We start from the raw sequence: 15,962 nt of genomic DNA, 5'->3' as shown, positions 1-15,962 counted from the left end.
ATGTCCACATTTTGGCATAACCCCATATCACTGTACCTCACGATTTTAGTTACTTTATTGTCTTTAGCAATATTTTCATAACAAAATACAGTCGAAATCGTTTAAAACGTCGGTCAGTTCGGAACCTATAAACGATAATCGTTTTAAACGATATTAGTAAAATGTGGTGACATTGTACTATATTGTGATTTTTGGGGACAAATATGTTGACTTTTGTTTAAATAAAAAGTTAAAAAAGGTGAAAGGCGTGGACTATACCGACATGTTAAGATGGGAAGTCGAATACCCCCAATAAAGATTAAATACCAAATTTCAGCCATTTCGGTGGAATAATAAAGCCACAACCATCAAAATACGGAAAATCGGGAGGTACACTTCTATGGGGGCAATATGAAGGCGTGGACCTACAAATTCCAGGTGGAAAGTTTTGCGCCCCCAACGAAGACTAAAGTTGAATACCCCCCAACGAAGTCTAAATACCAAATTTCAGCCATTTGGATGGATTATTGCGGCCATAAATGGAATATACCGAAAATCGGGAGGTACCGTTCTATGGTGGCCATATTAAGGCGTGGACCTGTACACACCTTCTGTGGGAAAGTTTTATACCACCAACGAAGACTTAATAAAAAATGTCAGCCAATTCGGTGGAATATTGAGGCCACAATCTTCAAAATACCGCAAATCGGGAGGTACCGTTTTATGGGGGCTATATATAGACGTGGGCCTAAACCGACAAAATTCATATGGAAAGTTTTATACCCTAAATGGAGACTAAATACCAAATTTCACCCATTTCGGAGGAATATTTAGGCCACAACCCAACAAAGACTGAATACCAAATTTCAGCCATTTCGGTGCAATTTTGAGGCCACAAACTTCAAAATACCGAAAACTGGGATGTGCCGTTCTATCGGGCTATATGAAGGCGTACACCTGTACCAACAAGTTTTATATGGAAAGTTTTTTTATACCCAAAATGAAGATTAAATACCAAATTTCAGCCATTTCGATGGACTATTGAGGCCACAACCTTCCTGCTATATGAATGCGTAGGCCTATACCGACAAAATTCTGGGGAAAAGTTTTTTACCCTCAACGAAAACTGAGTAATTTCAGCCAATTCGGTGTGATAATGAAGCTAAAGCCTTCAAAATACCAAAAATTGGGTGGTTCCGTTCTATGGTGACTATATCAAAACGTGCACCAAACATCCTAGGAGTTATAGAAACTTCTATACCAAATTACAAAGCTTTATTTTAAAAATTGCGAGCTGTATCTTGATTTCAACAGACGGACGGAAAGCCGGACATGGTTGTATCGATCAAGAATATATACTTTACTAGCTAAACCCGGTGCGCTTCGCTACTCCGACTAAAATAAAATATAGTGGGATGCTAGAATTATATTAACTTTTTTTATATTTTAACGTATAAATATAGGAGAGTCCATCATGGCTGTCATGGTGCTACTATGGTATTTTTGTATGTTTCAGTGGGTAACACTCCTATGAAAGCCTTATAATCTTACACTATTAATTTCTCTTTATTTCTACAGATTGGATTTAGATTTACCTGACTGAATTAATTTAAGAATAGAACCAGGTTTGAAAACCTTAAGTTTGAGGATAGTTTTAATTTCTTTTATATATACAGGGAACTTATTTTTTTCTGGTCATATACATATTAACATATTGTGATATCTTTAATTACTCTTAGGATAACACAGTGTGTAATTTTTTGTGTCATGGAAAATTAACCACATTCTGACACCGCAGCGTGATAGAAGACGTAAAATAAGAAGACACGTGTATCGGCGTTTTTTCCTGTTACTTCGAATTTTGCGGTTATGGGCCCCCAAAGACCTGAGGCCTTGATGTCAAAAAGGACCATTTTGTCAGGCTCATATCTTCTAAACCGCTAAGAATTTTGGTTTACTCGTGGAGGCAAAGTTGTAGCTCTCATCTTAAAGAATAATAATTGTGAAGACATAAAATCCATTCAACCTTATCTTCAAGGTCAAAATCGTTAAGGTCAAGTTTCCTTTATAATTTTTTCTCAGATGTTGGCCTACAGATATCAAACCGATCAAAATTGAATCAAACAACCAACTACAAAAATGTACTTTAGATCTCAATAAACGACTTTCTAGAACATACGAACCCTGTAGAAATGGCTCTTAAATGTCAAAATAGCAAAACAAATTCAATTTTTATTTTCTTTTTTCGGTTTCTGCTCCATAGAAATTAAACCATTCAAAATTCAAGGAAACATTCAACCACAATAATGTAGCAAATATATCAGTATACAACTTTGTGGAACATCAGATCCCACTACGAACTGTTCTTAATTTTGAACATGAAGGACCGTTCCTAGAATGTTCATATGTTCTAGGAAATTGTTAACTGAAATCTTAGGTACATTTTTGTAGTTGCTTGTATTCTTGAATTTTAAACGGTTCGGTATCTATGGACCAGAATCGGAGAAAAAAGTATAAAAATCGAATTTTTCTAAAGTTTTTTGCTATTTTGACCTTTAAGAACAGTTCGTAGTGGGATCTGATGTTCCACAAAGTTTTATACTGATATATTTGCTACATTATTGTGGTTGAATGTTTCCTTGAATTTTGAATGGTTTAATTTCTATGGAGCAGAAACCGAAAAAAGAAAATAAAAATTGCATTTGTTTTGCTATTTTGACCTTTAAGAACCATCTCTACAGGGTTCGTATGTTCTAGAAAGTTGTTTATTGAGATCTAAAGTACATTTTTGTAGTTGGTTGTTTGATTCAATTTTGATCGGTTTGATATCTGTAGGCCAACATCTGAGAAAAAATTATAAAGGAAACTTGACCTTAACGATTTTGACCTTGAAGATAAGGTTGAATGGATTTTATGTCTTCACAATTATTATTCTTTAAGATGAGAGCTACAACTTTGCCTCCACGAGTAAACCAAAATTCTTAGCGGTTTAGAAGATATGAGCCTGACAAAATGGTCCTTTTTGATTTCAAGGCCTCAGTTCTTTGGGTGTCCATAACCGCGAAATTCGAAGTAACAGGAAAAAACGCCGATACACGTGTCTTCTTATTTTTCGTCTTCTATCACGCTGCGGTGTCAGAATGTGGTTAATTTTTTTCGTGTCGCACAGTGTAACTCCCATTTTATTTATAATTTTTACTCAAATAATGATTTAGATATATCATAATAAAAAGTATTCTTAAGAAGTCTCTAAAATATATCATATTTAATAGCTGTAGACTTGGTCTATTCCTTCCCAACTATATGTACTTCTGTATATAATTATGACTTCTACTGACTTCTGAGTTTCTTCAAAATTTCATTGAAATTGGACATGAGTATCAAAAATATGAAATCGACCGAAAATATATATGAGAGCCATATTCCGATATGAACCGATCTCAATATAATTTGGCACATTTCCTTTTAGACCAAATCCCGTTTCACATTTCAAATTTCATTGAAATTTAACATACATTCATACATAGCGTTTTTGGTGCATAAAATACAGGAAATCGTCCGAAAATGTATATGAGAGCTATATTCAAATCTTAACCGATTTCGATATAATTTGGCACATTTATTTCTGGAACAAATTCCTTAACACATTCTAAATTTAAATTAGTCATAGAACGGTACTCCCGATGTTTGGTGCATCAAATACCTCAAATTGGTCGAAAATATATATGGGAGCTTTATTCAAATCTGAACCGATTTCAATATAATTTGGCACATTTATGTCTACACTAAATTCCGTCACACATCACAAAATTCAGCGTAATTGGCCATATATAGCTTGTTTGGTGCATCAAATACAGGAAATCGGCCGAAAATATATATGGGGCCTTTATGCAAATCTGAACCGATTTCGATATAATTTGGCACATATGTATATGTCTGGACTAAATTTCGTCACACATTTCAAAATTCAGCAAAATTGGACATATATAGCGTGTTTGGTGCATCAAATACAGGAAATCGGCCGAAAATATATATGGGAGCTATATTCAAATCTGAACCGATTTTGATATAATTTGGCACATTTATGTCTAGACTAAATTCCGTCACACATATCAAAATTCAGCGAAATTGGACATATATAGCGTGTTCGGTGCATCAAATACAGGAAATCGGCCGAAAATATATATGGGAGCTATATTCAAATCAAAACCGATTTCGATATAATTTGGCACATTTATGTCTAGAAGAAAATTCCGTCACACATTCCAAATTGCATTGAAATTTGACATACATAGCGTGTTTGGTGCATAAAATAAGGAAGTCGGCCGAAAATATATGTAAATGGGAGTTATATCCAAATCTGAACCTTCCTACATCAAATTCCGTCACATATACCAAATTTGGAGATTGTATCTGTAACAGTTCTAAATCTAAATTTTTTGGAGGTACCTCCGGTTTTGATGCTATATCTCCAGATCAACGCTGAATTTAAAACAATGATATAGCCTATTTTCATTCCAGGCGATGTAGCAGTATACCCTAAAAATTTCAGGAAGATCGGTTTAGCGGTTTTTGAGTATATGAGGCACAAACAAACAAACGTACAAACAAATTTCTATTTTATATATGTATATAGAAGATAGGGTCTCCGATGAATATATCGATGTGTTACAAACGGAATGACAATTTTAATTATGTATACCCTCCATATTATGGGTATAAAAATAACTCGAATCCGGGCAAAACATTTTTAAATTTATCAAATGAATGAATGAAACTTTTTAATTTGTAAGCAACTTTTTAATTTGTAAGCAACTTTTCGCTGTAAGATACCGGGCAAACATTGTAGTTGAGTATTAAATTCGAACAAACGTATAGGAAAAGAATATTAAAAACTTTTGTATATTTTATTCACTTTGAGTGATATAGGAAATTATCCTCGGAGTCGGAATCGAATCATTGTTGAAACCCTGACTCGAACTTGTTTGTTATAAATCAGTTATAGGTTGTTGGTCGTAATTCAGTAGTTCAACCCCATCTTCGAATTTTACGAGTACATATTCCTGGCCGCTTGTTTGAGTTTGAAAAATCCAACAAAAAGAAGAGCAAAATGTTTCTTCTTCGTATGTTTCGCCGTTTTAACAGATAGGAAAATCCAAAAATGTGCCAAAATGACATGTTTTCGGGTGTATATAAACGATGTCGTTACAAACGGTATTTATTGGTGTGGGATATAAAGGGCAGAAATTCGAGATTTTGGATTTCGTCGTTATAAGCGTATGACGTTATATGCGATTTCGACAGTATGGAAAATGTAACAGAATCTGGTCTAGAAATAATTTCGCAAAATTATATAAAAATCGTGGTGGTGTAGTGTATCATACAGTCGCCCCCGCCCGACATTGATCTGGTACATATGACGAGCAAAAGCTTCGTAGCCTTAAATATCAAATTACTTTTAATTCGGTCAGGGAATTCAGCTAAAATTTGTAAAATACCTAAAGTCGGGCGGTATCTATTACCACAATTTTAGGTAGAGACGTTTCTGAACCGTTTGGATTCCATAAAGGAAGGTAATTCATTCAAAAAAATAGTTAAAAACTTCAGACCTATGGCTGTTTTTCTATTTCAGTCTAAAACCAGCGAATGCTTAACCAATTCAGAATTTTATACCCTAATTACTCCATGATCTATGTAGCAATGTTTGCACTGTTTCTTTAGCCTATCGTTGCTATTGCCAGCGTCATTGTCAACATCATTATTAACGTCGCCATTGCTATCGTTCTCTATCGTCATGGGAGCATGTAATTTACAATGCCTGTGAAGAAGAACCAAATAAAGTGCAACGAAAAGCTGTGTGTCGGCGGCAATGATCCGTATCATGTGAACCCATACTCTACATCACCAACCAAACAAACGCATGAGTGAGTGACTTTATTTTGGTATTTTATGATTTTTTCTTTTTTGATTTTGTTTTTAATTCGGAGAAAAAAATCCTTACACGTTTTATATATGACTATGGTTGGGCATGAGAATGGCGTATGCCTATTGTTTTTCAATTGGATTCATTAGTTAGGTTTCTTCTGTGCGTTAAATAAACAAAAACAATAGAGGTTCCTTTTGTATTTTTTGGAAGTGTCAAAAATTGGATTGAATGTGAAATATTTCTTAAAATTAGAAATTGCTTTGTAGTGGAGGAGAGCCTTTTTCTTTTAAATGAATGTAGATGGAGACATGTGCGAATATTTGATAAATCACACCTCATAGTAGATGACAACCTGAGAATCTTGTACTGTATAGACCACAAACTATGGTTTTAAGTGCGCTATTATTGAAATTTTGACATGAAATTTTGCGTTTTTTTTGGGAAAAACACATAATTTCAAGAAACTAGTGTACACGGTTTCATGTGGTCGTCCATGTTGCTTTGTTGCAATATTCGTATGAAACAAACAGTCCGTTTTATTTTACATCTTACTTTAGTTTCATGTCAAAATGTCAGTGAAATTATTCTTAGTGTGAGACCGGGACTTAAGTACACCAATAAACTTTTAGCGAAATAGGCCATTAATTAAGTTTTAACAATCCTAAATCTCCATCCTCTGGATGCGGTGGTTTAATTGCAGGCCACCTGAAGTGCTATAAGACTAAATGAGATTCAGGCATGGCGATCTTCATAAGTAGAACACGCAAGAATTTTACAAGCGACCGGTCAACAGGTCGGTTCTAAAGTTAGCGACTATATTGCGCCAGTGTTAGACTTTAATATGACGGAAATCTACCTATCAGAGAGAGGTGAATGGACGCGTGGTGAACCCATTTCGGATAAATTGGTCATCTATACTGATGGCTCAAAAATGGAGGGGTGCACCGGATCAGGAATATACTGTGAGGAGCTTGGTATTGGATTTTCATATAAATTGAATAACAACTGTAGAGTTTTTCAAGCGGAAATCTTTGCAATAGTGAAGGCCCATGAGTTGATCGGCAGCGGTTTAGTTTGTGCGGATAGGCAAGTAGTTCTGTTTGTTAACAGCCAGGCTGCGCTAACAGCTCTTAAATCCTGCACAATAAAATCGGAAATTGTTCACAAGTGTTGACGTTTACTTGGCAACATTCAAAACTCAGTTGTCTTTTGCTGGGTACCCGGACATTGCAACATTGGGGGAAATGAAATCGCTGACGAACTGGATCGAACATGCTCACAATCTGAAAACAATCAGACAGAATGTTGTGTGTGGTCGCCGTTGTAGCACTTCATTGGGGAGCCCGTAAAGTTCTACTCGGATTTATCCGGTCGAGCTTGGTATGAGGAACAGAAGTGTCGGGTGGCCAAACTTATTTGGCCGGTTATATCGGCACGCAGAAATCTATCCCTACTCTTGCTTAGTAAGTCCGAGATCAGAATCGCGATAGGTGTAATCACGGGACACTGTCTTGCAAGTGGGATGGTACCGGCGTTGACTTCTGTAGGCTTTGTGATGATGAGGGAGAGTTAGAGACGATTCAGCATCTGCTATGTCGCTGTCCAGTGCTTAGTAACACTAGGCAGAGACTATTGGGTGACTATTGGGGTTTTCAAAGTCGTGCTTTGGGAAAATAGTGCAATACCCACACAAAATCGAGTGTGTCGTTTTAATGGGTGATTATGATACAAAAAAATATTACAAGTTTTCAATTTTTCATTCTCTTCAATATGTAAACGATATCTACCTCACTATCTTCTACTACAGATTCGAACCCACACAACCACCAAATTATGTGACCGGTTTCGCTGTTAATTAGGCAGCTCATCAGACATATCGGCTGTGGCTTCTCTGGCAATGCTTCGATACTGAAGTTATTGTAATACAGTAACTGCAATACTGTAATTAAGAAACCAAGCTATGCTATCGAGCTTTGATTTTTCGACTTTGCCGACAGCGATATATCCTCAGCCTGTGTGAATTGAAACTTCCGTTTACTGACAATACCGAATTGAATACCAGCTACGCAACCGAAATCTTTTCCCGTATAATTTTTTCAGCCCTTTTCGGACGTATAAAGTTACCGACAAATATATATTTGTATGGGGGTTGTTTCGGTTACTGTCTTTGAGATTTATCGTGCGTACAATTTAAGCGAACATTTTTGAATTTTTGTGGCTAAATTTTTGACTAAAACGGCTGATCCGTTCGAGAGTTATCGTGCGCTCCAGCCAGTACACATGGTGCCATAGGAGTTTTTACAGCTTTCGGGCCATTTTCTCAGGAAGTATGGACTTGCCTCTGAAAAACAATTTGTACCTTCGTTGTGGGGGAAGCGAATACAAGTTGATACAACAAAAAATCCCAGAGATTTGAGGGCAGCTCTTAAACTGCACTTTTCCCAAATTTTGTGTGGAAAGTACTCGAAGGAGTGATCCTATATGGCCCATGTTCGAACTTGTATGGACCAAATCTGTTACGACCTTCGAGAGTTACCGTGTACATCATTGTAGCGACAAATTTTGAATTTTTGTGAGGAAGGAACCCGAAAGATTGCACCGATATGAACTTGAACTAAGTTTAAATAAATTATTATGTAGACCAAATTTTTGACCGAATCGGCTGATTCATTCTAGAGTTATCATGCGCTCCAGCCAGGCAAACCGACAGACAGACGGACGGACATAGGTAAATCAATTCCAAATTGTCTAAAAAGGATTCTTAAAAAATGGGCAGTGAACCATTGATTAAGCCCTAAGAACGATAAAACTTTGGTAAAACAACCTCAATAAGGAAATCCTGTTATGAAACTGATCCGGAAATAAAACAGAGTCTTCCAGACCGAAAGTTGGAAAGTAAGCAACTCCCCCGTGATATGGGCGGTACGGTGCTGAAGTTCACAATATGATAGTACGAGCGCAAATTATATTAAGGCATGTAAGTGAGAGCTATACTTCGGGCTGCATTGGAATGGGTTGCGCTTTTCGCAGTCGTAGTAAGAATTTTAGGCAGCATTGCCTTTGCTTGATGCAGCGGCGCCTACTGATCCCCTTTTCTCCCTTACAAGATCCGAAGTAGACATCGCTTTGTTTCGGGAACCTTATTTGCATAAAAGATAAGGTTTCTGGGCTAAACGATGGGCGATACTACTTACCTATTTGCTACGGTGCTGAAGTTCACAATATGATAGTACGAGCGCAAACTATATTAAGGCATGTAAGTGAGAGCTGTACTTTGGGCTGGATTGGAATGGGTTGCGCTTTTCGCAGTCGTAGTAAGAATTGTAGGGAGCATTGACATTGCTTGGTGCAGCGGCGCCTACTGATCTTCTTTTGCCCCTTACAAGATCCGAAGTAGACATCGCTTTGGTTCGGGAACCTTATTTGCATAAAATATAAGGTTTCTGGGCTAAACGATGGGCGGTACTACTTACCTACTTCCTGCATACGATAACACTTGTACAGAAGTTTGTAAGCCAACATTACACTGAGGGGTTTGCCACCGCCGAAAATGTTAATGTTTTGGTTGGGGATTTAATCGCAGACCTTTAGAATGCAATGCGTACGTGCTTACCTTACCATTGCACCACGGTGGCTCCCAATATACACCATTTTCACATGCAATTCGAATAATTTCAGTTATAATTCCAAGCATTTCACTTGTAATTTGAGAATTCCAATTGAAATTCGAATTATTTAATTTGTAATTTGAGAATTTCATTTGGAATTCGAATTTGAATTTTTCATTTGTAATTCGAATTATTTCAGAACTCCACACAGTAAGGACAGTTGACAGTCAAGTCAAAGGTCTCACAAGTTTTCTCCGTGATTCCCATTAACATATTCTGGTAGGAGATCTCAAACTCTCTTTCTCTTTCTACAAAGGCGAGATACCTGGGGTGGATCTGGATGGAAAAGGACAACTGAGAAGCGCCACAAGAGTGGCCTAACTGTAATTTATACCTGTAAGAACTCTATATGTAAAAGCTGGGGTCTCAGTCCGGCTGTATACGGCAGTGGTCTGGGATATCTTAACCTATGGCAGCCTCGTCTGCTGACAGGCCCTGTAATACTTCAAACCTCTCCAGGTTAGGTTCTTTCTTCTCATTACAGAAGCAGTAAGAAGTTCCCTCGGGCAGCATTCACTGCTATATTGAATATCCTAGTTCAGTATCAAGCATCCCGATGCGATATGAAGCTCAGGGTTTCTACTATATGGCGTTGTTCACGGCTTTGAAACGTTTAAATGATTTTTTTAATGGATATCTGAATCATTATATTCGAATGGGTTTGAATAACTTTAGAATCACGTAAGCAAATAATGATAGTCATGCCGATTACCTTAATCTTTGTTTAAAACGTTAAAAAACCAATACATCTAAGCTTAAATTTATATAAAAAAAATAATAAATGAATTTTCTCTTGTGTACTTACTTTGCCAAACGTTCCGTATCATTATTGGCCAAGTTGAGAAGATATGCCACAAATTCCACATCGTTTTTAAATTGAAGTCTCGTTCGCATGTATTCCCATTTCTCAGCATTTTTTGTGCCAATGTAGATGTTTTTACTGAAGTTCTGATGGCGATATTTCTTGCGGTCGGCTGCTGACATGGGGAAATTGGAGGCACCACCACCACCACCCAACGATGTAGGGGCACCACAAAGGCTGCCGCCTCCACCAACTGATCCAGCGCCACCGCCACCACCAAGACTACCAATGCCACCAGCTCCACTATTTGATCCTCCACCAATGCCACTAAGACTTAGACCAGCACCAATACTACCACCTCCCACGCCCCCACTACCAACACCACCTCCGCCTTGGCTCACTCCGCTAATGGCGGTATTTAGGCCAACATGACTGGCATTACTTAAACTGGCACTGCTATTGCTGCGTATCAATTCATTGCAATTGCTGTTGCTCGCATTGGAGTGACCATTATTCTGGCTATGATTGTTGGTGGCTGCAGCCAGGGCCGAATCAAGTAAGCTGTTCACATTACAATTGTTTTGGTAGTGCGATGAGTTGTTCGATTCGTTTGTCAGGCCGGAGGCTAAACCACTGCCACCGACACAACTACCATCTCGAGCATTGCCATCAATATTAGCGGTGGCTGCCGAAGAATCTGGTAAACCATTTGAATGTTGTTGCCCCGATGGTGACACAGATGATGGTGAAGATGCTGTGGGTGGTGGTGCTGATGCTGATGCCTCTACTCCCGGCGTTTGTGTTACAGGCGTTGGTGACTTGTTTTGCGGAACACTGCTGGCACCTATGGCGGCCATTAACAAGGCCTCTGAGTTATGTGACTGTTGAGCATTGCTGCCATTGGCACCAAGTGCCGTTCCATTTGCATTACCGCGAGTATCGTTGGTACTGCTGTCACTAGAGCTGGTACTACTGGCACTACTGTTGCTATTGTTGTCCTCATCATCAGGAGGTTCTGTGATGCGTTGTGTTCCATTGGTGAGAGCCTCGTGCAGTTGTTTCTGTTGTTGCTGCTGTTGGCTTTGTTGCTGGTTATGTTGACGTTGCTGTTCCACTGTTGATGAAATATTATCGTCATCATCATCCTCATTAGGCTCTTCACCCTCATCTTCACTGCTTGAAGCACTGCTGTTGGAAGCGCTACTGGACATTTGACTGGAATTATTGTTTTTATTGCTAGGCTTGTTGTTGTTGCTTCTGGTATTATTGGTGGTGGGCTTGACATTGTTATGCTGATTGTTGTTATGTCCTGAGCTTTTGTTGTTGTTATTATTATTATTGTTGCTGTTTTTGTTTGTTATGCTGTTTTTATTGTTACTATTGCTACTGTTTGCAGCAGCAGTAGTCCGTCTCACAAACGGTCCACGCGTTTCCCCATCAGAATTATCAGAGCTCTCATTAAAGTCGAACGCACTAAAATCGGCGTTCGACTTGGACATTTCGTATCTCTTTTTCGAGAGTTTAATTACAATTCTTTCCGTAATGTTGGCGGTTTTATTTATAAAATCGTATACCAGGAAAAATAATTAACTACTTCGTATAACCGATTTCATTCTATTTGGAAGGTGAGTTGAAATGGCTTTGGATTAGATTGGAATATCTATCTATTTTTCTATTTTTAATCACGTCGTTTGTGTTTTGTAGTTTGTAGACGGCGTTCAAATAATTTTCTTTCCTCATCACTTTGTAATGTAAATTAAATCATATTCGTTATTCTATTTGTTTTAAATTTATTTCGATTAAAAAAATATGTAAGAAGTATTAGAATGGAAACACAAATGTAATGTGGAAATAAGGTGGAATCTGGCTCTTAAAACGTTGAAACTTTTTTAGTGTCATATATTATTTGGCACGTAGGATAATTTAGGGGATTTTATTACAAAATTAGAAGGAGAATATCAATGGTTCAATGATCGGTAAGGTCGGTTTACATGAGGTGACATAGGATAATGAGTTCACGTCAAAAAAAAAAAAAAAAAAAATCAGTGAGCGTAACCAGATTTAAATATTTTGACATGCACAAGGCTTCTTTGACGTCGCCAGATGAAGAAACCAAAAACCTGTTCAGTTTGTGATAGAAAGGATGCATTCATCCATCCGATTGATCGGAGGAATTAATCATGGCAAAATCAATTTCTCCTAACTCATGAATATATAAATGTATATAAAATACATGTGTCTTTAAAACTGCAAAAAATCTAACCGCAATTTGTAAGTAAAATACCATATATAAATATACAAAAGGTCTATGGGTGAATCCTTTTATATATCGTTACAATAAAGAAGACGGAAGAAGTAGGAAGACGTAACCTACATGAAAATCAAAATTCGTTTTTTTGGAAGGAATCTGATACATAAAGCTAAAATACATGCTCTGGCAAAATTTCAAAGTTCTACGTTTAAAAATAGCGATCCTATTCAAGAAATGCCAAAAGACGTAAAAGCATAATGTAATTATTTGAAAATTAAACAGCAGTATAAACAATTTAGTCTTTGATTTTTGCAGCAATTATAATGTCAGAGGGAGGGTATATTGAGCTGATTACGGAAATTTATAATTTCCTTTGGGGCGGATCCGGTTATTTGACCCGAAAGTACAGATTCAAAAACCGGGTCAGACCCGGTTCTACTAAACCTATTATTACAAAGTGGGTGTCGTTTGGAAGCTTATAGAAATACCTATCACATGGCGTGGTTATTTTAACTGGTTCGCCTCTTATGCGATTATTTCTCCATATGTTTAATTTGACTCTCAGATACCTCATGAATGGTGATTCCGTTTTAAAAATTATTAAAATATTATCGGTTTTATATTTCCCCCTATGCGCATGTCATAGCCAAAACTCAGGTTAGGTAAAATGTCGAAAGTTTTAATAAAAAAGTGATTGAACTGTCTAATTGAAGATCGACCTATGCCATGATTTAAAGAACAAGAACAACAAAAAACATGAAAACAATATAAGGTAAACGGACAAAAGTAAGTGGTTATTTTGAAGACAAATGACAACAAAAACTAATGTACGTGGCAAGTCTTATGAGACGTTGACCGGAAACACTTGAAATTATAAGTAATTGTAGTGCTGGTTGGAATTGACAGTTCACCTAATTGTGGTCCATTGAAATATCGCCGTTAAGACTGGGAATTGAACCCAACACCTTCAGATTGCTAGTTTAAAATTCGTTTAGCCGCGTAGGCCAATAAGTCAGTTCTAATTTGATTATATTTTTTCATTTATACTAGTTTCTTTACATGTATACTCAATAAATTGTGGGTTAAGTCTTTTGGCATTTCAGAAAAATACAATACCAAGACGTAACCCACACAGCTTCTGAAATTCGGAAAATTTTTTTTCCAAAAATATATATCTTTTCGCTGTCTTAAAACACCATACTAAAATTTTTCGATATTTTATAACACCGTTTTCATTTTATATGGTTTTTTTGCTTCTCCAGTAAAGTTTTAGTTTTGTGGGTTGCGTCTTCCGGCATTTATGGTGACGATATGTAAGTGGGTACAAATCGATTATATTTTTAGATATTTTCTGGGAGAATTTATGCATGTCTGAAATACGCAGGGAATGTAATCTAATACTGGGATGATGGTTTTAACAAACGTTGAAAATATAATATTATCTAACGGGTGATCCAACAAGAAGACTTTTTTTCAACAGTCTTTTTTTTGGCAGATCACGCGTAAGTCGTGTCACGTGTTCATATTATTTTTGTTTAGTACTGTTTGACATTTTATCATGGAAAAGCTTACGTCTCTACAACCTTTACAAATCGTTCAACTTTATTGTGAAAATTCGCGTTATTGGGGAGTGTGTTTCGAGACTAATTTTGTTCAGTGATGAGGCACATTTATGGCTTTATTGATATGTAAAGAAGCAACAAGTGAGCCAAGGCTATAGTCGGGTCGGGGCCGGCTATGTGATACCCTACACCACTACCCCTGTGCATAAGCTTTTGACTGGTGAAATTCAAAATATTAAAATTGGGATAGCTTAGCGCCTTTGCTCTGAATGTCTTCATTAATACAGGTCAATTTTGTTGAAACACATTTAAGTGCATCGTCAGTACAACTCAAATAAAAAATGGAAAATTGGGATGTACGCCAACTATCAATAGGCTTTTTTCGAGAGAATCCGATAAAAATTCCGACCTGTAGTGTGATTGCACCGACGATTGCGATATCTCTGTTGTTTGACCACCCATGACAACTTACTTCACATTGTTGTAAAGGTGATATTTTCTACTTTCCTTGCCAGGTTTTGCTTTCGATATACCTCTTACAGAAGAGAGATATTCGCTTTGAAATAAAACGTTGGCCTTTTCTCCAAATAGGTTTTATTTCAAAATCCGACCCCTGAATAATGTCCTACCATTGCCAAAATCAATAGGTTTTTCCCTCTGTAGAACCCCCATTAACCCCCAAAATTTCGTGACTATCCGATTGATTACAAAAAAATGGAAAAATGGGATGTATTACCGATTATTGCGATATCTCCGTTATTTGGCCACCTATGTCAACCTCCTTTACATCATTGTAAAGATGGGATTTTCTACTTTGTTTTTGGATGGTCCCCAACCAAAGCTGTGATATTCGTCATTATTATTCTATTAGCGGCTATTGCGATATCTTCTTGTTTGACCACCTACGACAACCTACTTCACATCGTTGCAAAGGTGATATTTTCTACTTTCATTAGCAGTATTTGTTTTTGATATACCCCATATAGAAGCGGAGATATTCGCTTTGAAATAAAATGTTGACTTTTTCTCCAAATAAGTTTTTTGTCCATTCCGACCCCTGAATATTATCCGACCATCACCAAAATCGATAGGCTCTGTGACCTTCATCAACACCCAAAATTTGGTGACGATTGGATTAAAATTGCGATCTGTAGCGTGATTACAAGGTTAAGATGGACAGACGGACTGGCGGACACACATAGCCAGATCGACTCAGCTCGTCGAGACATTAATTTTTGGTATATGGGAAATGTTGCCAATTATTTCATATTCCATTTCCAAAAACATGAATTTTTTTTCTTTTCGCGCTACATTAACGATTTTTGGTACATAGGTTAAGAAAAAATTCCCCAGTACAAATCCGCTCGCGAGCAAATTTTTGGTTGTTGCGGACAAATGTTATCGCGGTTTTATTTCTGCTTTTAAGAAAAAAATATTTTAAAAACGCTAATTATTTTATTGAGCACAATTGTCACTAAAAAGTTATCACGAAGTGACGTCATTAAGTAGATTGCATAATATTTGTAAAATGTTACTCAGCATTAGCGGAATTTACAAAAAATTTACAAAATCTTAAATGTAATGCGAATTTTTTGAAAATATAGGTCCATTTACCCGTCAAAAATTACAAAAAATAACAGTTTTAAATAAAGACTCAACGGGGAATCAGGTGAGACCAAACTTATAATCATCGGGATAGTAGTTAGAACATTATAGCCAAAATAAGCACATACATATCTGTGTTACAAAAAACAAATGTTGGTTTAGAATAATA

The 15,962-nt window shown here is 36.9% G+C and overlaps 1 protein-coding gene across 2 annotated transcripts in view; it reads right to left on the bottom strand.

Annotated features, from left to right (window-relative positions):
- LOC141396382 (uncharacterized) overlaps window positions 1–15,962 on the bottom strand; it is an 84,882-nt gene that overhangs the window by 58,992 nt on the left and 9,928 nt on the right. Inside the window, exon 3 of one of the 2 annotated variants that reach the window (XM_073971808.1) lies at window positions 10,379–12,014. In XM_073971808.1, the coding sequence (XP_073827909.1) occupies window positions 10,379–11,874 (1,496 nt within the window). In that variant the 5' untranslated portion in view covers window positions 11,875–12,014. The remainder of the gene's footprint in view (window positions 1–10,378; window positions 12,015–15,962) is intronic. The other variant, XM_073971809.1, reaches the window with a different exon arrangement.

This window comes from Musca autumnalis, unplaced genomic scaffold (genome assembly GCF_047663935.1).
Source record: "Musca autumnalis isolate F117 unplaced genomic scaffold, ASM4766393v1 scaffold_3, whole genome shotgun sequence".
NCBI classification, from domain to species: domain Eukaryota; kingdom Metazoa; phylum Arthropoda; class Insecta; order Diptera; family Muscidae; genus Musca; species Musca autumnalis.
Note: the sequence above shows the minus strand (reverse complement) of the source record. Positions and strands in the feature narration are given on the sequence as shown.